This window comes from Octopus sinensis, unplaced genomic scaffold, assembly GCF_006345805.1.
Source record: "Octopus sinensis unplaced genomic scaffold, ASM634580v1 Contig14501, whole genome shotgun sequence".
In the NCBI taxonomy this organism is placed as follows: Eukaryota; Metazoa; Mollusca; class Cephalopoda; order Octopoda; family Octopodidae; genus Octopus; species Octopus sinensis.
This window is the reverse complement of record NW_021833262.1, coordinates 19,600-43,571: the sequence shown is the minus strand read 5'-3', so window position 1 is coordinate 43,571 and position 23,972 is coordinate 19,600. Positions and strand designations below refer to the sequence as shown.

The window sequence follows — 23,972 nt, the reverse complement described above, 5'->3', positions numbered from 1 at the left end:
ATCCAGGAGAGTATTTTTTGGACATCTACGGAAGAGTGGGCCGTGCGCTTTGAAATAGTCCGCCAAAGCGGTGTTTGAAGGTTTCTCCAACTCCATCCATAGGATGTGTCTAAATAACCCCCATTCGCATTCTGTAATTTCGAGAGAGATTGGTTTGCTTGACGTCCTGGCATAAACTGTTTTACTGCTGAGCCTTGAATGCCATTTGGAGGCTAGAGTACGCCGAAGTTGGTATCTATGGAACGAGTCTATATTGAGATTTTCCGTATTTGAAAGTTTCCATGTTCCGGGATTATAGAGGAAGATAGTTTTCCGAAATAAAGTCCACATTATTTTCGTATGTTGTCAGATTGGTCTTTTTTTAAAACTATGGTTTTAATTCTCTCAATGCAGCTTCTAGATATATGACAAACAGCATAGGAAATAACGGATCCATTGAAATGTTCCCGATGTTGTTTCAAATGGCTTAGAGCATATGTTTCGTAGCCTGACCGATAGATTTTCGATAAGAGTGCCCTGATCATCCGGGTGAAGATTTTTCAGAACATCCATCAATTGCTGATAATTGATCGAGTTAAAAGCTCTTGACATATTAATTACGTAAATGTTTTTTTTGCATTTTTGAACGCTTGAATAATGGAACATTGTTATCTATAGCTCAAAACAATGTCAAAAGTTAAGCTTCCTTCACGAAACCCGCTATGAAAAGCGGATATAAATGGTTTTGTATGAAGCTTTATTCTTTGTAGAGTAATAATTGCTAGCACTTTCCGCATGCTATTCATAAAAATTACTGCCCTGAAATTGGACAGGGACTAGTATCCCTCCTTCTAGGGGCATATGGTTGTTTTTTTTAAACTGTGGTTCGCAATGAGTACTTGTATGTTTTCACTTCCATACTTAAGTAGTTCTGGTTCTAGCCAATCTGGTCCTGGAGTTTTATTATTTTTAAGTTTCCCAACTCCAATTTTTTGAGATGGCCAGTAAATGCTGTAATTCCGTTGCTTTCTGATTTACAAAGTTTCTAAAAGTGGTCGGCAACTAATTCGGCTGCTTCTGCAGAATCTGCTATTCGTGTCCATTTTCGTATTTAACGACTGGATATTGTCTGTGTTAACGTCCTTGTACTATTCAGATCATCTTCTCGATATTTGTTCTTTTGCAGCTAAGATTCCCTTTGTTCAGTTTGTTATCCGTATTTAATTAAAACATTTATTGACAAAAAAACCAGGATAAACGAGTTAATTATAATCCGCGTATCTCCGATTCACTTTGTAAGCGACAGAGATCCTTTTAAAAAAATTCGATCCTGCCCACGGTGATCGGCCTAGGAAGAAAATGTCACCGGGTCAGAGTTTTAGAAGTGCTTTTTGGTGAGAAGTAGATGCCTCCTATAATCTAATTATATTGAAATTCTGCTTCTTAACAATATCAAATGAATGTGATGAACTATCAAATCAGATTTATTAAAAGAAAACATCTTTAAAAGATTTTAAGTCTATTCTATATTGGTAGATTATAGAGATAAAAAGCCCAAGTAGCTCAGTGGGAGAGCGTTAGACTGAAGATCTAAAGGTCGTTGGTTCAATTCCGACCTTGGGCATAATATTTGTTTTCTTGATTTTTATTTGTTTTTTAATTTTTTTCGACTAAAAATCATTTAAAAGTAAAAAGATAGCTAAGCTAATTAAAGGCCTCACGAGACACCCGGCCAGCCTCGCGAATGGCGAAGCCGTTCCCTCGGATCACAGCGATCGACAGACGTTCCAGGAGCCAAGAATACTCTCTTGGATCGTGGCTAGTCTTTGAAATCCGTCGACCGAGCGAGCGAAGGAAGCGGAGTGTCTTGGGGCCGAAGATCCCGGAGGACTCCACGGCAATTGGAGTAAAGAACGACGAGTTGGAGTTTAGTTTTTTATAGCAGTGACAATAAATAAACATTTAGAAATTTTATTATCTATTTTATCTAACAAACGAGATCAATTCTATTTGGACTAATGAGGGAGCATTCTTAGGATCTATTTTGAATGGCGCTGGAAACATTTTCATTAATTGCAAAATTTCATCAAAATTCTTAAAATGAATAAATTTTGAACGTTTTTTAAGTTTAACAATAAGGGACTGATAATCTTAGTATATTTTTAAAATGAATCGTTGACTTTATTTTTGCTCAGATAATTAAAATGAATCGTATCTTTGAACATTATTTGATCTCTCCAAAGTTTTAATTTTGCTACAAAAGAAGCAATAGATCCACAAATTTAATGGGGAAATTTATATTTCTGTAATTCCTGTAATTCACAATTTAACAAGGATAAATGAGAATTTAGATCTACATTTAATAGATCTACATGTTTCTCTGCTAATTAGGTTTTGAATTTTTTTTATTAACAAAACAATTAAGACAATTTATGTTATTTAAATTTTTTTAATTCTTTTCATAAGTGTCTTCTTAGTAGTTCCATCGTCCATTTCAACTCTGACCATATTATGCGGGAGGATTTCACTTATTGTACAAACTTCTCCGTATGGACTTTCAAATTTTTTGAGTGCAAGTGAAGGATTGGTACCATAGTCCTTTTGAATTCTTATCTACAATTTAGAATAATTTGAGTTTACCTTATCTCCAATTTTAAATGAATATTTTGACCGATGAACACCCATTCTCCTGTTCATTTTTTGGAAATATGGAGAAGTAACATCGGTGGGCGGAAAATTGAAAGAAAATTCTATGTTTTTTGAATCTATTCTATATATTGCGAATTTTAACTAACCATCTGAATTGTCACTCTTCATCTCAGTGTCTTTTTCGGGAATGAAGTTGTTCGATCCTCTAATCCCACGATATCTATGAAATGGGGAATCTCCTAAAAATGAATAATTTTAAGAAAACCAGTAGAAGAATGTTTACTTAAATTATAAAAATAAACAGCTTCATCTATATACTTCGTCCAACACTTATCTTCATCATTAGCCATCATTTTAGATAGCGACCTCGTAACCGTTTGGTTAAAACGCTCGATGATGCCTTGACTTCTCGGATTGTTTGGCCTACTGTGTATCTGTTGAATGTTGAAACATTCACACAAGGCAGTCACATGTGGATTTTTGAATTCAGTTCCATTATCCGATTGCAAATATTGACACGGTCCAAAACGTAGAAAAATTTTTTTGAGATTTTCAGCAACGTCAATTCCGCTTTTATGTTTCGAGTGAATGCAAACTTCGAGTAGACGTCAATAACCGTTAAAAGCCATGCGAAAGTTTCATTTGTTTGTTTAAATCTTTAATATATAATACAAAAAATTGATACCTCTTCAGATCAATTAAATCCATCTGGAATTTTTCATTGGGACGATTGGCAATCACGTGATTTTCTTCATCCCCTAGTTTCAAGGGAGTTGAAAATTTGCAAATTTCACAATCGGCAACAATTTTTCGGATTATTTGTCGTTTTACAGTGAAATATCTTTCATGGCACATGTTCTCGAGAGTGTTATGTCCACAATGCGAAACGAATTTGGCTAGCCACCAATTTCATCTCGTCAACGTTGTCCGTCGAAATCACTAATTTGTGATTTCCACACGGCTGTTTTAGGTATATTCTTCCATTGATTAACATGAACTTTTCAGCTTTCTTTTTAAGGCAGTAAACTTTTTGTCTTGATTGATTTTCGATATTTTGTCCATTTAAAACTTTTTCCAGCAATCGATACTCATCCATATCTCTTACAAAGGAACGCGACATAAGTAACACAGAAGAAACACGCGTTTATATATATATTACAATTACAGATGTATGGTTATCCGGATATTTTTGTTTTAATATTAAATAGAATAATTTTAAATATTAAGAATAATTTTATTAGGATTAGCGATAAATTAATTTTTAATCTTTATAGAAAAATAAGCGAAATGTCACGACCTAGGCTCAGTAACAACCTAGGCTCGTGACATATTAACTTATGCTTATTTTTAAATATTAAGGACTGATTTTTAAGTGACGTCTTTAATATATTGAGTTTTTTTTTCTCGACTTTCAAAGATATAAATTATATGAATCTGAGTGCTTCTTATAATGACATTCAATAGTAAAATTTTTCAATAAATTAATGATAAAGCTGCTCCTTTACCATACTTTCAACGAAACGAAAAAAACTTTTCTTCCCATTCTATTTGATATTCTCTATTTTCTTGAGACAATGTTCGATATTTCTTTGTTGGCCTAAAATATATCTACAAACACGTGTAGTTAAAATATATTAATTTGATATTCAAAATTTATTTAAAAGTTTGGAAATCGTCCGCAAAAAAGACTCTCGGGGCCGCACTATCCAATGAAATATATTAATCCAGAAATTTTATAATTTCTCTTCTTCTTTTAGAAGGTAAGTCTTTTGCCATGTCCATTTCATTCATTATCTCTATTAAGGGTTTATTCGCTATATATTATTTAAATTACCGTCTTTAGCGTTTTTAACGAAACAATTTTCATCGACCACGAATTTTATAACAAATTCGTACCCATTTTCGACCTTTTTTATCTTCTCCGATTCTACCTTCCTCGCGATTTTGTGACTTCGGATTTAACTACAGTCAACCCACTCTATAGTGAACAAAATGTCCACGTTAAAACATCATGTTCACTATTGTCTATAGCAGGGGTCACCAAACTTTTTGCACTCGCAGAACGTAGTTTGGTGATGTCTGGTCTATAGTGAACACACATTTAACACATTTTATTGACCAAAGGACCAGGGTAAGCCAGTTAATTATAATCCCCCGTGATCCCCCGAATCAAGAGAGGGAGATCCTTCTGAAAGGTTCAATCCTGCTCACAATAATTGGACAGAGACGACGATGTCCCAGGGCCAGAGATCTAGAAGTCCTTTTTCGGTAGGCATTAAGTGCCTCCTGAGCGTTGCCATATCCAAATGGAATTTTCCAACTGACATGGTGGACCCCATAACGCCACGCTAAATCCGGAAGCACTCAGATTTATATAATTTATATCTTTGAAAGTCGAGAAAAAAAACTCAATATATTAAAGACTTCACTTAAAACAAAAAAATAGAAAAAGGAATCAATATAACAATAAAGAATATTAAAGTATAATTACAAAAATTATATAGAGATTTTAATCATGTAATCGGTGATTTTTGGGAATGATTAGTTTGTTAATTTTTAAAAATTTTTTGCATTTCGTATAATTTTCCTCTTTGTTCATAATCATTCACCAGAAACCATAATTAAAGTGTTTTCGCATGTGTTTTTATCAAAGAATCAATTTTACATACCGACTGTCTCTCGAGACTCTGGAGTGTGAAACGCAGATTAACGCATTTATGATAATTTGCAATAGTTGTACAAAAAATGCTTTGGGATGATGTCTCTGAAGCCGTACAAATACAGTCTTCCCTCTATTGCTCGCCATTTTTGGGACCAAGCCAAAATTGGCGACTAAGAGAATTTGGCGAGTAAGAGAAATAATCAATATCCTATTTTCTATTAACAAAAAATTTCTATAATTTTTAACTATCTAAACATTTAAATAAATAGCCGAAACATTTATTTAAAAAACCAAAATTTTAAGTAAAGTAATCATTTATAGTTTTTTTGTATGATCTTTTCTCTATATTTTTTTGCATTTTTAATAAACTTTCTAGCATATTCACATCAAAATTATCGTCATGTGAAAAATATTTTTTGAGGTCCGAAATACATTTTATCGCATCTCGATGTGTAATACAGTTGTTTCTTTCACAATCTTCAGTAATTGAACTGTCTAAAATTGCATTTTCATCGTTATTTTCATAGTTATTGTTTTGAACAAATTCATGAAGTTCGTCATTTTCAGAGTACGTAAAGTCTATAAACTCCTCCTCTTTTATGGGATCTGTGATCATTAATTTTTCTATAATTTGTTCGAAATTTTTTATTTTATGGTCTCCCATAATAGGTTCTTCAATTCTGTTTTCCCATTTGGCGTGCTGAAAACATTTTGATATTGTATCCACTGACACATCTTTCCAGGCTAGATAAGAAAATAAGACTGCATCTTTCAGGGTTAATTTTTTATAGCATTCAATAGTTGCGTCACCGTAGTTTATTTGTTCAATTATATGTTTAAATTTAAATTTGTTGAAATGAGATTTGAATGATCAAATGATTCCTTGATCCACAGTAGTCGTGTTTTTTGGTAAATATAAAACTTCTATCATACTTAATTCGATTGTTGTTCTATGCGAAGGACAATGGTCTACAACCAAAAGTATCTTTTTTTGTTTTTGTTTGAGAGTCTTGTTCCAATTATACAACCATTCGTTAAATATTTCCATGTTCATCCAAGCCTTTGAAGAATTCCGGTATTGTAAATATTCATCAACGTTCAAGTTTTTAAAACACCTTGGTTTCTTAAACTGCCCGATCATCAAAGGGGTTCTTTTATCGGATCCAGTCATATTTGCGCAAAGCATTAATGAAAATCTGAAAATTGGCTAAAAATGTTAAACCTATCTTTAAGTAATTTTTGTCCTGATCGGCGTTTCCTGCAGACACTTTTTGATGGAATGGTCTTGTAAAATACGCCGGTTTCGTCGGCATTATAAACATTTTCTGAACCATATTCATTTATTTTAGAAGAGATAATTTTTTTAAAGTCTTCGATTTGGTCTTTGAACTCATCCACAGTATATCCCAATTCACCATGAAAAATTCTTAGTTTTACATTGTGCCTTTTTTGAACTTTTCAAGCCATCCTATACTGGCTTTAAATTCGAAGAGACCGTTTAACGCAGCAATTTCAGTTGCTTTCGACAAAATTATCTCATCATTGAGGCAAACTCCAATAGATTCCATGTAATCTATCCAGGCAATGATTTCAGAATCAATTGCTGAATATCTAAGTTTCGAAAAACGAGAACTTCTCCCATAAATTGGATTAATTCCAAGAATCTTCTGTTTGTTCAATTTAAGATCGTTAATTGCATGTCTCGAAATTGATTTTTTGAAACGCGACGAAAAAATTTCTCTAAGGCGTGCCTTAGACTTAGAGAAGAATTATCAATAAGATAATTTATAATTTCTCTTTTTTGATCATAAGATAATCTTGAGCACTTCCTCATGTTACAAAAAAAACACGCGGTATAAATATTTGAAAAAATTATTTTTTTAATAATAAATTTTAATTTTTTAATACTAGAACGTGGCGAGTGAGAGAATTTGGCGAGCAATGGAATTTCCTTAGTAAAAATGGCATTTTTTCCAAAAAAGTGGCGAGTTATAGAAATGGCGAGCAATAGAATTGGCGAGCAATAGAGGGTAAACTGTAGTCTTTTTAGATTTTTCAAAATTATTTTTATTTGAACTCTGTACAAAACGTCCTGATTCCCCGTTAAATTTACCGGTTGATTCTGATTTTTCTCCTTTTAGATCATCGTGTCAGACTGAAACAATAAGAAAAATGTCCTGATTACGGTCCCCGTCATAATAATATCTCAAAGGCTCGTGAGGGTCATCACCGAAGTAGGGGTTGGATCATATATAATTTTGCGGTTTATTCTATTTGCTTTAAAAGTGACTTTTTAAAACAAACATTCTGTCAATGAAATGAAAAAAATTAGGTACGGGAATTTTGGCATTTTCACGTAAAAATATTCGTCTGGAAATAGTTGTTCTAACTCGTCTATTAATTTCAATAAGAAAGTGGTGGATTTATTTATTCGATAGTTCATAATTCCGTTGGATAATACTATGTCAGGTATTCTTTGCGCAACGGAAATAGATCATCTGTTATATTAGTGAGACTTTTACCAAACAAATTAAACTGAGGGATGACCCTAATCCCCCTTAAGGCCGCATATTGAACAATCTCCTTGATATCGTCTGGCGTATAAACCAATTCCTTGCTATAGGCTCCCTTATGAATTAATCCACCAAATATATACTTTGCTCATGTTTGGGTGCACTGTGCTCTTGTAGGGGACTGAGTCGGGTGTTCAAGACAATATCTTCATAACGAGAACTGGCAGATTGCAGGATTAAACAGCCCTGATTATAGTTCAGTTTGAAGTTAAAGTTGGCACAATCCAGTTGGAAAGTTTTCTGATAGTCAATTACACTCGTTGTCAGAATTAGACAAGTGAAACATAAAATGAAATCCATATAGTCATTCGACGCGAAAACTTATTAATAAATTTGAATAATATTATTGGAAATTGTCACAAATTGAAAATTTGACAATTAAATAGGTAAGTGTCAAGAAAAGAAAAACGTACAATGCAAACCAGGCAGTAGGAAAAAATGGCTCAAACTTGTCACTCCGTCAGTTTAAAGCAATCTTTATTCAGTTGTACAAAAAACGAAATAGGAGACTTGTGTGTTCAATTAGAAAGAGACTAATAGCGTTGAGACTATAAAAGCCCATTGTGGAAAATCAAATCAGAAAGAACTTAGCCATTGAGGAGGCTTCCAATTTTCCCGGAAAAGGCGTTCTGCGTCCCTCAATGTTGCATAAGGATCTCTTGATTTGTGAGAAATAACATCGTTATTAGGAGGAGTATTCTCAGATGTCACTTTGAGAAATTGTGAAACGGGCTGCTTAATATTGCACAGTCTACACAGTGATCGACCCCTCTTCCCCACATGGAGGGTTGTTGTGTGAGTTCGTTAGACGTATTGTGTGGATAAATCAATAGTCATTTAAATGACATGACTTGTACACACACAAATGACCTCTAATGACAAATACCAACAATTCAAGTCTCGGAATCTCTGGTCCGAGAATGTAAAGAAAGAATTCATTTTTGGACAGAGAATTGGACTGTACAAGTTCATTAAGAATATTGGAAAGGGAAACTTTTCGAAAGTGAAACTGGCACAGCACGCGCTCACCAACAGTAAGTCCCCCGACAACACGTAGGCCCCGTGGCCGTGAAAATAATATTAAAACGAAAACAAAAAGAGGAAGAATTGGAGTTTTTGAGGAAGGAAATCCAGATTTTGGAGGACCTGAGTCACCCGAACATTTTGAGTCTATTTGAAGTAACGTGAGTGCTCTCCGTAGGTAATCGAGACGACGGATAAACTGCACATGATAATGGAATATGCCCCGAACGGAGACCTGGACGGACTAATCAGGAGGTCGGGGGGTTTGGGGGAGGGTGGATGTTTGGCCTACTTCCGACAAGTAGTGGGCGCAGTGGAGTATGTGGTGAGGACTGTGAAGTAAAATGGCAGCACTCTCGGGAGTATGCTCACAGAGACATCAAAGCAGAAAATATACTTTTCGGAGACAATGTCCTCAAACTGGCCGACTTTGGGTTTGCCACTAAATACAGCTCGGACTGTCTCCTCACTGTCCCCTGCGGCACTCTCGCTTATTCCGCCCCCGAGTTGGTCATGAAACTACCATATGACGGATTCAAAGTTGATGTGTGGGCGTTGGGAGTGCTCCTCTACTATATGATTAGTGGGACCTTCATCTTCCCCGAGGACACTGCAATTGTCAGAGCGGCCTCCCTACACATTCACTCCAAAATCTCTGACACGTGCAAACAAGTCCTCTCCGCACTCCTTCAACCCGACCCACACACCAGACCGGAGGTCGATCGAATATGCCAGTTTGAGTGGATAGAATGGCAGACTCCTCGCCATTCCCATCAGAAAAAGTTACTTTATCCTGCCTTCGACCGTCCTTCAGTCACAGAGACAGAACTCCGGGCCAAAGACATGCTCAACGACCTGGGAATTGACAATGAGGTCATTTTTAGGAATAAAATGAACACTCGCGGATCGGTCGCAGGCACTTTCCGCATTTTGCTTCACAATTTAAAGAATAGGCCCAACAGGAAACCGTCCATCAAATTTATTTCCTCTAAAAAATTTAATTTCCGAAAACCTTCTAAAAACCGATCTCGTTTTTGCAGCATTATATAATATAATTTTATTTGCAATACATTCTTGATTTTAATAGAGGAAAATGTCTTAATGTCCTTGTGTTGATCGCGATCTCTGTCGGTCATTGGAGTCGACGACATAGATGAGTCCCTTAAGTGACGCACGTAGACTACCTGGGACCCCTCGTAGAAATGACTCCACAGACTGCAGATGTTGACCTGTCCACCAATGTCGAGGACAGTGAAGGTGATGTTCTTGTAATCCACAGTCTCCACGTTGAAGCTTGCCTACCGGAATCACTGTGCAAATAGAGGATGTACCGACCAAGAAGAAAATTAATTAATTAATACTTACTTTAAGTTCTTATTCAAAGTTCGTTGATAACAGTCGAATTGTGAAGTCCATCAGCACTTTTTGGTTATCTCTATCTAAGTAATTTTTTAGCTTTATCATAAAATTCAGTTGAATTAGAAATTGAAATTCGATCACTATTTTTAGTATACTAAGTTGTTATCTATTGGATGAAAAACTCTTTTAAATCGTTAAAAGGAATAAATATATGTAAGTTTATTTCATGTAAGCCAAAATACAAAATTTTAGAACACTAACTTATTTCAAAAAGTCAAATAATTAATGACAGTCTATAGCCAAAGAATTTAGCGATCGAGAGTCTCTAAATGAGAAGCCGTAGGTATTTAAATAATGATGTTAGTTCTAATGTAATTCTAGAATGATATGACATTTAACAATTTATCCTATAAAAACAATAAGATATTACGTTAGATGTTTGAGTGAAGATGGGGTAGCTCACAAAAATCACTGGAATGTAAGTATTACTTAAAATAGCGTTCTTGTCCGATTTCATTCAATCACTTCAATAAATCATTTTGTATAACCAATATTTATAGCTCTTACATAAAAATAAAAACAATGGTGTAAAAAATTAAATACTACAATGTAAATTTTACAATGTAAATTGAGAACCTAAACGTTAACACTATAGAAAAAACACTTTAAATTTTTTAATAATAATCTTGTATCTAAATACTCGTTTTATTAAAATGTTCGATATAATTTCTAAGCAGAGAAATGGGAGAATTTAGATTAAGCACATTCACTAATTCAGCCAATTTATCGGAACGAGTGAAAAAATCGTTGTAGCCAAAAATCGAATGAGATATTCGGTGGTCGGTAATCCTGTTTTGTGGCTGGTTGTAAGTACGAATTTTTTGAGAACGTTCCCGATTAGCCAAATGAGCACTTCTCTGCCCCTCCATCACTTCATTCATCTTCCTTTCCTCAATATTTTCAATTCTGTCATTCATCATCATTCAAATACCGTTTTCGTAAATTAGACATTGCCCTCTTCAAATTTGCAGGCAAGGACCTCTCTTCTTGGTTATCTACTCCAATCCCAGTCTGCTTATGGACTATGCGGACTGCTGTGTTAGATTTGTTAACATGTTGGCCTCCGCGTCCCGAGGCACGGAAGGTCTGGATTTCGACATCTTTCTCAGTCAAAGTCACATCCACCTTTAGTAATGATCACTTGCAGAACCTGAGAAAACATTGGACGTACACAAACTGCTACTGTGCTTGTATGGACACGACCACTTCGTTCAGTCAGTGGTACACGCTGAACTCTATGAACTCCTCCTTCATGGCCAAAGAGACCATATACACCACCTCCACTTATTTGGGCTTCATTTTGACTAACACAATTGTATGACAGGTTGTTATCCTCCGCCAATCGACGGTACAAGGATAGCAGTTCTCTACTGAATATGTTTGACTCGGACCCTCCTACTCCATCCACCACTTCGATAATTACCGAGGTATCATCGTGCATTATTTTCTGACATGAAACTTGAATTAACTAATTGAAAATAGATCGGAAATTAATTTTTATTACTAATAAAATAATTTATATTTTATATATACAAGATTAAATTGAAACATAAAAATAATAGACTATATTTGTAGAGTTACTTTATTTTTTCCTTCTTCTATCCGCTCAAAGTTGGAGGACATTTCATTTTCTGCTAACTCGCTAATATCGTCGCCTGTTTCTAAGACTGAAAAATAGTATACTATACTTATGACTTTTGTTAACTCTTCTCTGTATTCCAATAGTTTCACTAAATTACATATTTCAGTGTATATTTCATCAAATTGGAGAATTTCATTCTCATATTGAGTTTGGCGTCTTCCGAGTTTGATATATTTGTTATACACGTCGGTGAAATAATTATTCATGAGAGTATCTTCAGGAAATAGAATGGGGAGAGCATTAGGAGATACTCCCACACTTCTATAAGTAAATGTGCGGGATAATATCAGCCTAACATTCCTCATATTGATATGACACACTAAAACAAATTTATTATAAATTAATAGTTCAATAAAATAGTATGTTTTATTTATTTTTGACTAATTCAAAATGATTAATTAATTAACTTGCTATTTTTTGAGTTTAATTTTTCTTTAGAAAAAGAAATGACCACCGCCTCTCTTTTATCCTTACTTTACATATTAATGACGCCTCTTGTTCTTCACTTATCATACTGTCTTCATAAAAATAATTTTCTTAAATTATGAGGATACTGCCTGAATTTCTCTCCTCTTTAGTAATTTTGATTCCATGCCTGTGTTTGGTAATCATTTTTTCCACTCGATAGTCAATAGGTCTGCACTTTTTTGCAGAAATGGAGGGATTATTCAGTTATAAAGCAAGTGCAGATTTTTGTGTTTTTTGGTTTAATTTGAAGGCTGGCTGGAAAAATTTTAATGACATGATCAAAAATTAAGAAAATTGCAAACCGAAGGAAAAATTTATTAATGATTTTTTTTGATCAAAGATAAAATCTAAAATATGAAATTGAAAATTTACACAACGCTGAGGAAACATAAATTTTTTACAAAACAATTCCTTCACAAAGTGTATGCACAAAGCCAAAAAATGGTTTCAAAATGGTAAAAGACAGATTTTCAATTATGCTATGCACTAATACAAACGGATCCGACATCTATTAATGATAGAGAAATAAAAGAAACCCGGATGTTTCAAAGAAAATAATATTGAAATTTATCTCGCATATACAAATTCAAACAGAGCATGGATGGATACAAAATTTTTTTAATCAATTAAATGGGAACTCAAAATAGATAAGAAAAAAAACATTTTGTTGGTTATTGTTCGTTTCCCGTCACATAAAATAGCATTTACTCTGAAGAGAATTGAAGTTTTATTTTTTACACGCGAGATCAATTTCACTTTTGCGGCCACTAGACAGAGGAGTCATTAAATTTGTTGAAGGAAATTTTAACAAATTATAGTTCAATTAAATTATTAACAAAATTGAAGTTGGCGTAGACTCTTTTAGTGCATACAAGTCTGTTATATTAATGAATTCAATATTTTTCACTCATTTTTTCATAAAAATGTAGAACCAAAACAATTTAAAATTGTTTCAAGTAAGCATGCAAAAAATGAGGAAAAATCGTAAAACACAAATAGGCGTTCTTTAGACATGTCGCCCACTCTAATTCAATGAAAAGAACCATTATGCTGAGCAAAATTACTGGGAAGAGAAGTCTCGGCCGACAGATAACTCGATAGCTAGTCACGGGATTGCCTTTATCAATACTTCTCGAAATCGCGAATGACCGAGATAAGTGGAGAAAATTAGCTTATGGGATCTCCAACGGTCGGACACGACATAATTGGATAACCAAACCTAGTCTAAACAAAAATTACAAATTAACGACCCATTGACTGAGCAGGATTTTATTGAATACGGCTACAGTGAAAAAACGAATTAATTGAAATGTTTCAAGATGATACAATTTCGAAAGTTTCTCGCAATGATAGGATTGATGACAAATGTAATTGAGACCGACAAAAATGAAAATATGGATATTGTAGATTATTTTCGCGCATTGGACTATTTTAAACTGAATTTGATAAACATGGAAACTTTAAACATGTTAGAATAAATTAGTAAAAACTAAGAAAATTTAGATTAAAAAGTAAAATTACTGATTTTTTCAAATAAACAATTTTTCATGCGTTCATAAGGAAATAATTAAAAAATCGATAAGCCCCCTCGAATTCGCCACATTTCAGGCAGTAATCAAAAATGGCGGATTCAAGAGGGTTTATTGTATTAACAGAAATTGAAGTAAAGAAGAGAATCGAGAAATTTCCAGTTTTAAGTCGAACCAGATGCCAAAAGTAGTCAGGAATCTGACAATTCCAGGTTTTCGGAGAAGAACAGAGTTGGGAAAATCGCGAAATAGCAATCCCCATCTGAAAGACGGAAAAGTCTAGTCTTTACAAGACCGGATACTCTTTGAACCTGCAAGGTGTAAGAAATTACTTCATTGATTCTAGACAGGGCTTCGGAGGAAACAAAACAAAGTAAGTTTCAAAATAAAAGACAATTTTTTAAGAAAAAGAGGCCCAAACGAGTACTCAGAAACAAAATCCTATTGATCATGCAATCAAACAATTTGACTGAAAACCAGATACAGTTAGATCTTAAATATTTGTATCTGAAAAATCTTTGATGATCCTGTAAATAGCAGAAAATGATCTATTGAAATTGGGAATGCCTTCGGCAATCCTGATTACCTCGACTAATTCCTGTTGAGCGATAGACCCGTCATCAAATAACAGGAAATGACCTAGACGACGTCACTCAAAACCTTATGGCCCCTCAAAGGTGACGTGTCAAGTACCAAAAATTGATTTCCGATTTAAACCAAATGATACTATCTCCAGATAAAAAATAACCTGGACAGAGTGGGCAACGTGGGAAATGGGAAATAAACAGAAAAAATTAGTGTAAACATCTTCGATAAGATGATCACGGCGGACTGATTTAAACGTATTTGAGACATCAATTTTTAAGAGAAAAGGAATTTTGTTTCGAAGAAAAATGTGACAGATGCCATGAGCGGCAGGTTCAAAAGCCCAGTTAATACAACCCTCCGCTGAAAAGATAGCAAAAATTTGCTGGCAGAAAAGACAATTTTTAAACCTCCGATTTTGACAGAAAGTCTTCTCAAACGTTGCTATATGGCGAATGTCACCGTCCGGCTTGTTCATAGCAATAAAATTAGCCAAAAACAGAAATAACCTAGCTGTCTCAAAAATATTTCCAAAACAATTGTTTGGCAAAGGTTGGCTATGAGCACCAAAAGTCTATTGCCGGTCACAACCAAAAAAGTGAAATAAGAGACAGACATTAGAAAATTGTCGTATAGTCTTTGTCGGTATAGTCTTAACACCATTAAGACGTTAAGAATTTAAATTTTTTTTTAAAAAATTTATAATAATATTTATAAATTCGGCATTGTAATTTCTTTTAAAATATCATATTTTTAATCAAAAAAATTTTCCAAAATTAAGTTAGAGCCTTATTTCGTGCAGCATGAAATCTACAAGTACCGAAAATTTTACAGAAAACAATGAACCAAAAAAGACAAACCATTTTGCAGATATAATTGACTGAACTAAATATTTTTGACAATTTTTTACTATGCCGATTCCATATTTCATAAAAAGATTAAGGAAATGCACCTCATCAGTGAGTTATATCTTCTGAAATACTCGCTTTTATGTATTGCTTCATTATAATAAAATGAATAAATTAATTTTTTAAATCTCAACCTAAATATATTTTATGAATTTTTCATACAAATCTTTAAAATTAATTAAGTTGAAATAATTAAATATATTTTAAATAAAAATATACAAACTAATATAGATGAACAGACCCGCTATACCTCATGGTGAACATCATCTCGAAATAAAAAAAGAGCGTATATATACTTTGGTTATTTTAAAAGGTGTCAGTTACATCTCTTCACTCAATGGACGCTTACCTAAGCCCGATGTATGCTCATATGTAATATAAATAGGCTTGTCTTACTACCTTACTTGGCTCTGTCCCAAACAGCAGCCTTCCACAAACATTTCTCTCTGACGATTGGGGACATAAATTTGTAAATTCTCGTTGTGCTGAGACGTTTGATGTAAATTCAGCCAAACACGACTTCAAACTTGTCAAAGATGTACATTCTACACATCCACTTTAGAAATATACATATATGAGCCACGGAATGCAGATTAGTACTCCTTTGAGTAATATATGCTGTAATATGTAGACCAAATGAACTATTTGAAGGAAGTCCCACAAGTCCCCAAATATATACATTTTAGATATTTTTCGAAAATGACTTTGAACTATGCCGAGAGTCAATTTTCCGTGAAATATTCCCATCGAATCTATTTCACTCAGAGGGAGAACTGACCTCCGAATTCCTAAAAATGCACGAGCTAGTATCGTGTCTATGACCAGTCCAGATGACCACACATGCCGACGCTATCGAACAACAAATTTCCCTCAACGTAGGACAACGTTCTGGAAAGTTTTTCCACGCGGTTCTCACCCACGACGAGATACACGACAATATTTCTCAAATTCAGTCTTCAATTAGCAAACTTAGGTCGGGTACTAATAAATAATGATTTAGACACAAGTTAAGACTATTTGAGGAAGATCTCCTCCACGTCCTTCCCACAAAGTTATCCAAATTGTGTCATGTCAAGAACAACTTCAAAAAACTATTAAAAATTGTATGACCTGTGCTTGACTTTTAGATCGAGACAATTTTCTCTGTAAAATCAGCAAATTCTACAATCAGAGAATTACTGGATAATCAGGACTTTTATGGAGTGTTTATTAAGATTGACTGCATTAAAGAATTATTTACTAATGATCTGATTGGGATAAATGCACTGGGGTAGTATGTTTATATATTCTAAGCAATGTGAGTGAATTGATGGCTTCTACGTCGTGGAATCTTGAGAATGTTTTGACAGACCATTTCACGGATTTGTGCAGTTCATATTTCAGAGGTGTCTCGACTTTGGAGGAGTATAAACAGGTTGGGATTGTTTAGTATATCTTAGAGAGTCCTAAATTATATTTTTGCTTATTTGTATAAGCGTAGATTTGTCTTTGTGAGGATTATTCTTACTGAAGCCATCTCAGCGATCGATTCTTTTGTCAAAGTTTGTTTAGTCTTCTATATTTAAGGACAAACTCAGTGGAGAAGCAGTCGAGTTTAGGTTATTGGGGTTATATTGACTCCGCAGTGAACATTCGGTCACATTTTGGACTGGCTGTCTTGATAGTATAATGACTATTATAGTCTCTATGTCCACTCGTTTTAAAGTATATAATCACATTAGCAATACTTAGGTATTCACTGACTATGTGAATGAGATTATTACTTCACAGGATTTTTTAAAGTAATTTTTTAAAATGTTTTAATGAGATAATTATTATTTAATATTGGATAGAGAGAGGAATGGTGGGATACATGGAATCAGAGAGAAGGTTATTGACGACTTGATGCTTGTCTACCACGAATATTGCAATCACTGTATTAAATTGGCTGGAGAGTTCATAAACGGCGCAATTCAGGTGATTTGGTGATGATTACAGTCAGTGTTCTGACTAGGGAACATTCGCAGGGGTGATTTATTTGCAATCTACAACAGTGTGATCACTCATGTCTCCGAATTAGATCATTCGTATATGAAGATCAGTTCTTCCTTACGTTTTAAACTATCGGACTTTGTATATTTATTTAATTATGTGTATAGATTACCAAGTATACAAATTTATTTCATGAAAAATGTTTACGGTCTATTTGGTTTGTATTATTCTATTCATTTTAACACAGCTCAACTGTTTTGAATGAAAAGTGGAAAATTGTGGATTCTTCTCAATTGTTTATTCGCACTTTTAGTTTGCTGGATAGTTCAGGTGCTACTGAAATTGATTTTTCTTCATCGTTTGTTTTTGCTTTATACAACGTTATTTTTAAAGAGATGACGACAGCAGTGGAAGTTCTGAATGTTCAAAAGTTATTCTGTTTGGAAACAAAACTCATGTTTTTACACTGTAGTGAGCTATTTGTTTGATAGTAGGTCATCGAGGATGCTTTTTGAGACTATATTTGTGTATTTGAGTTTGGCCAAGTCGTTACCATGTACAGCCACGTTGATTGCAATAAACTCCTCTGAGTTAATCAAAGTTAGTTGTAGTTGGATTACTGCTAATAGACATTTAATCTGCAGTGTTATCAAAATTTGTCTCAGTTATCTTTCAGTAAGTATATCCGTGGGTCTTCCCAGAATGTGCAGATTATGGCCACTTGTTTGTCAACTGTCGAACTCATTGGCAAAGTCATTCCACCAATCCAACAATTATTTATAAAGTTTGCGGGTTTACAGAATTCCGAGCCACAAATAAATAGTCACTTTGAAAAACTTAGAAATGTAATATTTTAAATGTATTGTGTTTAAAGGATATTGGTAAACACCAGATTGAACTTGATAAAAGAGTATATAATTTGATTAGCAATCCGTTGTTGAATGAAGTAAGAAAAGTATGTTTTGTAGTATTTTTGTTAGTGGAATAAAAAAGAGGGAAATAATATTAATTCAGTCATACGGTCTGTCTCGCAGCATTTAAAGAAATGTCATTTATCTATATCAGGAATTCTTTCGAAAAATGACTTTTCGGTTGATGATAGTTGTGTAATACTACTAGAATTATTTAATCCGGATATTTGAGGTGGTTAATAATGAAGTGAGAGATTGTGATTTGGGAGTGGATTCAAATGATGATGGTTCTGTGGCACTTATACAGTTTGTTTATAGTCTATAGGCGTAGGGGATTTCGCATAGAAATTAGTTACTACTTGAATATTGGTAATTCGTGTGATTCTAATACTGGCAATGCTGAGACTGGCTGATTTTTTTGTTTTTTATTAAAAAATCATGAAAAGGCAAGAATTAATCGTAATTACGAATATTTGATAATGAAAACTGAATTTTGAGTTTAGCCGATACTTTATGGGGCTGCTTTATTTAAGTTTGGTTAATAGATTACACTGATGTTCTTTATTATTATTAGAACCAAGATCACCGTCCAAAACATAAAACTAATTAATCAGGTGATCCCGGCTTCTCTGAGGAGGGTCCTCATCTTTGCCCGGTGCTCCTCCCTAGTCCCGACACAGTTTCTGTGAAGGCGCGGTGGTGGAGTTTTAGACCCGAGGTTTCTTCCTAAGATTTCTTTAAATGGGGCGATGAATAGATGTTCATTCGCTCGTTGTAGTGCTTTCCGAAAGCTTTCTTGGGTTTTTTCGATTTTTACGCGGTTCGTTTCACTGATAAACCCTCCACACGCCCCACAAGCATAACTAAGGGAGGGTTCGATGAATTGCCGGTAGATTGATTGGCGTGCGGGGAAGCTGATCCATTGTTTGCATTTTCGGAGAAACACTGATGTTCTTTAAAATAATTAAATCCTTGTGTATAACGTTCAATGTAGGTAGGCTACGTAGGACATACTTATGGTGAAAACTGACTAAAATATCTTGTTAATCTCTAGTTGGTGTAAACTACAAGGGCCAAATTGTTTGGTTAGAAAAATAATTATTATTTTTAAATTATTAGTTTAGTTAATTTTAAAAATTGAATTTATTTGTATCAAGTGATGGTTGATAATTTTTCAGTAGATAAATTTATTATACCAAAAACAGGAGAGGTATTAAAGTCATAATTATCTTGAAATGATAGATAATCTCTTGTCTGCCTTCTCATTATCTTCTCTGTAAACCAAAAATAATGCAACTAAAATCAACTGCCCTAACAAAAATTGAAAAAAACCAGGAACGGGCTTTTAAAAAGAACAAAAACTGATTCTAAATTAAGTTTATTAAAGTTATTATTTATTCTCATTTTTTGTCATTTCAATTAAAAATTGTTACTAGGTGACACTAGTATGCGTTCGTTTCTATTTAAAAAAGTATTATTTTGTTTAAAAATATTAATAAAGATGGCTTCTTTTAATAAAGAAGCATTTCTATGCACTTCATGGAATCACTCTTCTGGAGTATTAGCTTGTGGTGGAAAACAGGGATTATTGAATATAGTTCGATTTGATTTACATGGTAAATAAAAATATTGAGATTTATTCTTGTTTTAGGGTTTAACGAATCCAATGACACATGGCAATTATTTTTTCTAAATGTAAATCAAATTCATAGAGGTTTTAATATTTTTAATTTTTAATATAGATGATGTTATATGCCTTGAATGGTCTAGCAAGACACATAAATTGATATCCGCCGATAATAAAGGACTAGTAATCATTTGGAAATATTTCGGAGGTTTAGTATTGAATAATATTTATAGATTATTTAAAAGAAGAATTTATAAACAATAATAATTTTCAAAACGTTCTAGATATAAAATGGAATATGAATGGACAACAAATTTGTATCATTTCAGAAAGTTTATAAAAATAGTTTTTTAATTTAGATCAAATTACCGTACTTACAAGCGAAGGGGTTCCCATTTGGAGTAACTCTCATTATAAAAATATTGTGTCAATTCAGGTTCTTCTCAATAATATAATATTAAAGTGGTTTCCAGATAAAAATTCAATTTTTGTTTTTCTCAAAAACTCTCAAATTGTCATATTCGATCGTCTTGGAAAAAAATTGGTTTATTTTTGTAAAAACATAGAATGTAGGAAGACATTGAACTTTTACTTGATAATCCAAATGCATTAGATTCCGAAATATCAACGGTTGATTGGTATACCGGAGATAATGGACTGAGATATGAAAATTGTCCGACATTAGCAATTTGTACGAATAACGGAATATGCAGATTATTGAAGAACGAATGGGATAAAGGTTTGGAAAACATAAATAATAAAATCACAGAGGGAATTATTATTAAAACAGAGATGGCAATATTATGTACAAAGTGGAACACGTGTGGAACTGTGATAGCAATTGGGGGAACGTTTTTAGATACAAACGCTAATAAAATAGTAAATATAATCAACTTTTATTCTCTTGACGGAAAAGTAAAATAAACTAAATTAAAGATTAGCATAAAAATTCAATTAAATTAAAAGATGGAAATTTAAATTCTCTTTGTTGGAATGAGGATAATTCAATTCTTGCTGCCGCAATTGACAAAGAAATATATTTTATAGCTGTTAAAAATGAATACAATGTATATTTTATTGACATTAAAGTGGTGCCAATGCGATGACTCGGTTGTATATGCACACCCTTTGCCATATTCGTTTTCGTATATTGTCAGATTTTGGAATTTAACCTCAAAAATTGTTTGATTTATTAGTCTGTTTATTTTACAGATTATAAAAAAGCTTGTCAAGAATCTTGAATTTATTGCATCTTATAAGCAAAACTGTTGTATCGTTTCAAAAAATGAAAATACACTTGAGGTAGACGAAATTCTTACATTATAGCATATTGTTACAATTTATAATTCCATTGGCAATCCAGTTGATTCCAGAACAGTAAATTTCCACCCTTTGTTTTGTGAAATGAATAATACGTATCTTCTGATTGCATCGGAAAATGTTCTATATATTTGGGAGTATCGAAAATCAAATGAAAGACTTGATGCAATACAAGAACTAAATCTCAGAGAAAAACAAATTGAAAAGTTGTAATTCCATCTTATATTATAAGATTATATGTTGTTGGCGACTCTATTGTTGAGGTAAGAGATGTCTTACATAGCCTACACAAAATTCCAAAAAATGGAATATCCGCGGTCTGTTTGTCAGAAAATCTTTTTCTTGTAATATTTTTATTCTGATTGCATAAGGGAAGAAGAAATGGCGAAATTATTTCGTACGAAGTAAAAAATTTGACAATATTGAGAAAGTTAAAAATATCTGGAGTACCTTCTTTATTAAAACTAAATATGAATTTACAGTTATATTCTGATTAAATATTAAATTTAGGAAGCTTGCTATTATTGACTCGGTCGGAACATTGTCAATCATTGATACTAATGATAAAAATACATTACTGCCAACTAATGTATCTACACGAACTGATGTTTGGGATGTTAGATGGGCAAAAGTAATGCTTGGTTTTAACCAACAGGACAACTCGGAACTAATAGCAGTTATGGATCGATCTAAGTTATACATTCTTAGAAACGGAGAAACCGAGGTTACACATTTGTTAAATTCATCTATAGGAAGTATTCGATTCGACTGGATTTATAAGCGAATTTGTTGACTTGCGAGTCAAAACAATTAATTTTGAACGTCTTTACATTCTTCCAGATTACCCAAATGATAATATTATTAATTTTTATGAACTAAAAGTACTTGTATGTAAATTTGAGCACAGAGTATAAAAATCGTAAAATCTTTAATTGAATCGAATAACTATGAAACTGCAAAAACGTATATTATGGATAATTATCATGACTCATTGTGGTATAAATTATAAGCTAATATTATTTGAAGGAACTTACTAGGCGAGGCATCGTTAAAAGGCTTAAATTTGGAAATTGCTGAACTAGCATATACAGTCTGCAAAAATTATCCGAAAATCCAATTTATAAAAGAACTAAAAAATATTAAAGTAAATATATATTTGGTATACAGGACGAACAAATAGTATTAGCAAAAGTAATGACTTTGTTCAAAAATTATAAAGAGGCGGAAAATATTTATCTTTCTATAAATCGGAAGGATTTGGCAATTAACCAATGGAAACTGATCGGAGATTATCTTAAATTACAAAATATCTCGGACGAAACATTTAATAAGAATATGCCTGAAATTAATCACATTGTTGGTAATCATTATGCGGATCATCGTAAATGGAAGGAGGCCATTTATTATTTAGAAATGGCAAAAGATAACTCTCGGATAATCGATTGTTATTATTCAATTCAAGACTTTGAAGGTCTAAAAAAATATTCAAATGAACTATCCAATGATAAAAATTCTCTTTTGAAGATTGCAGATATATTTCAAAAAAGTGGAATGTATTTGCAGTCGGTCGAAATATACCAAAAGCTCCAAGATTTTGATAAAGCCATTTCTGTTTGCATCAGTGGAAATTTGTGGAAATATGCATATAATTTAGCAAAACAATCAAATTTAGTGGATATTAAATCGTTATTATCCAAGAACGTCAACTTTCTTGTAAATTCTGGACAGTTGTTTGAAGCTATAAGTTTATGTAAAGAAGGGGGAATTTATCAAGAGGCTGTCAAATTTGTCCTAGATTTTACAGAAAAATATCGACAAAACTGTCGTTCATTAACCACTATTAAAAAACTTTATGTTCTTGCTGGGTTCTTATTCAATGAACAAAAATCGGTAATTAATTTTGATAAAAAAATTTCAAGGCTCGAATTATTGAAAGTTTGGATGAAGAAAATAGTAGGATGGCAGGCAATGAAGTAGATTATAATCCATGGACTGGTGCAGAGGCATATCATTTTTTGATGTTGGCGAATAATTTTTTCCGACAAGGTTATTCCCAAATATATATTTTGTAGGGAAATATGAAAATGCTTTTTGGTGTTCCTATCGACTTTTAAGTTATGAGAATTTTCTTGGATATGAAAATATTCATTCCATTATTGGTTAAAAAACTAATAAATTATTTTAGCTTTATGTGCTTGTTTCACAAATCGCTTCAAAATATGTTCCCGAGAATTTACTTTTCTTGAAAAATCTGGACCAAACCAAGCTAATTATAAAAATTTAGCAATTAAAATATTTTCTAGGTATTAAATTTTTTATCGAGTTATTAGCGAAAAGGGAAAGATAATTCTCAATTCTGATACAACTGATATGTAGTAAAAATACTTGTGTTATAATTAGAACCGAAGATATGATGAAACCCGTGTGCTATATTACAGGAAGACCGATAAGCATTGAGTCATATTGGCAATGTACCATGTGTAAACATTGCGCCGATAGGAGAGAAATTAAAAAGAGGCAATCCTGTCCTCTCTGTCATTCCAACAGAGAGGAATTTGTTTATTAATTTTTCCCTTATTTAAAGATTATGAATTTAATTAAAAAACTAGTCTTTTGTGGTTTTATTTCATAATGCTAATGAATAAAGTTTTTTTAGTAGATAAATTTCAGGAAACACATTTTTAGGTTCTTCCGTACTGTATTCAG

General features: G+C 33.1%; 3 protein-coding genes and 1 non-coding gene across 4 annotated transcripts; 3 read left to right on the top strand and 1 right to left on the bottom strand.

Moving 5' to 3' along the window:
- The first annotated feature begins 1,531 nt into the window (after positions 1-1,531).
- Positions 1,532-1,603, top strand: Trnaf-gaa. Its single transcript has one exon. It is a non-coding gene; the product is annotated as a tRNA-Phe (tRNA).
- Positions 1,604-8,728: 7,125 nt separating this feature from the next.
- LOC115230120 (serine/threonine-protein kinase NIM1-like) lies at positions 8,729-9,936 on the top strand. The gene is made up of 2 exons (XM_029800340.1): positions 8,729-8,916; positions 9,120-9,936. Exons 1-2 carry the CDS (start codon positions 8,729-8,731, stop codon positions 9,934-9,936), a joined length of 1,005 nt encoding a protein of 334 aa, XP_029656200.1.
- Positions 9,937-11,410: 1,474 nt separating this feature from the next.
- On the bottom strand, positions 11,411-12,252 carry LOC118761512 (peptide chain release factor 1-like). Its single transcript, XM_036499511.1, has 3 exons — positions 11,994-12,252; positions 11,887-11,960; positions 11,411-11,773 (listed from the first exon to the last, which is right to left on the bottom strand). Exons 1-3 carry the CDS (start codon positions 12,250-12,252, stop codon positions 11,411-11,413), a joined length of 696 nt encoding a protein of 231 aa, XP_036355404.1.
- Positions 12,253-21,990: 9,738 nt separating this feature from the next.
- Positions 21,991-23,243, top strand: LOC115230119 (WD repeat-containing protein 35-like). The gene is made up of 2 exons (XM_029800339.2): positions 21,991-22,262; positions 22,293-23,243. The coding sequence occupies exon 2, from the start codon at positions 22,461-22,463 to the stop codon at positions 23,241-23,243; it is 783 nt and encodes a 260-aa protein (XP_029656199.1). The 5' UTR covers positions 21,991-22,262; positions 22,293-22,460.
- The last annotated feature ends 729 nt before the right edge of the window (positions 23,244-23,972 follow it).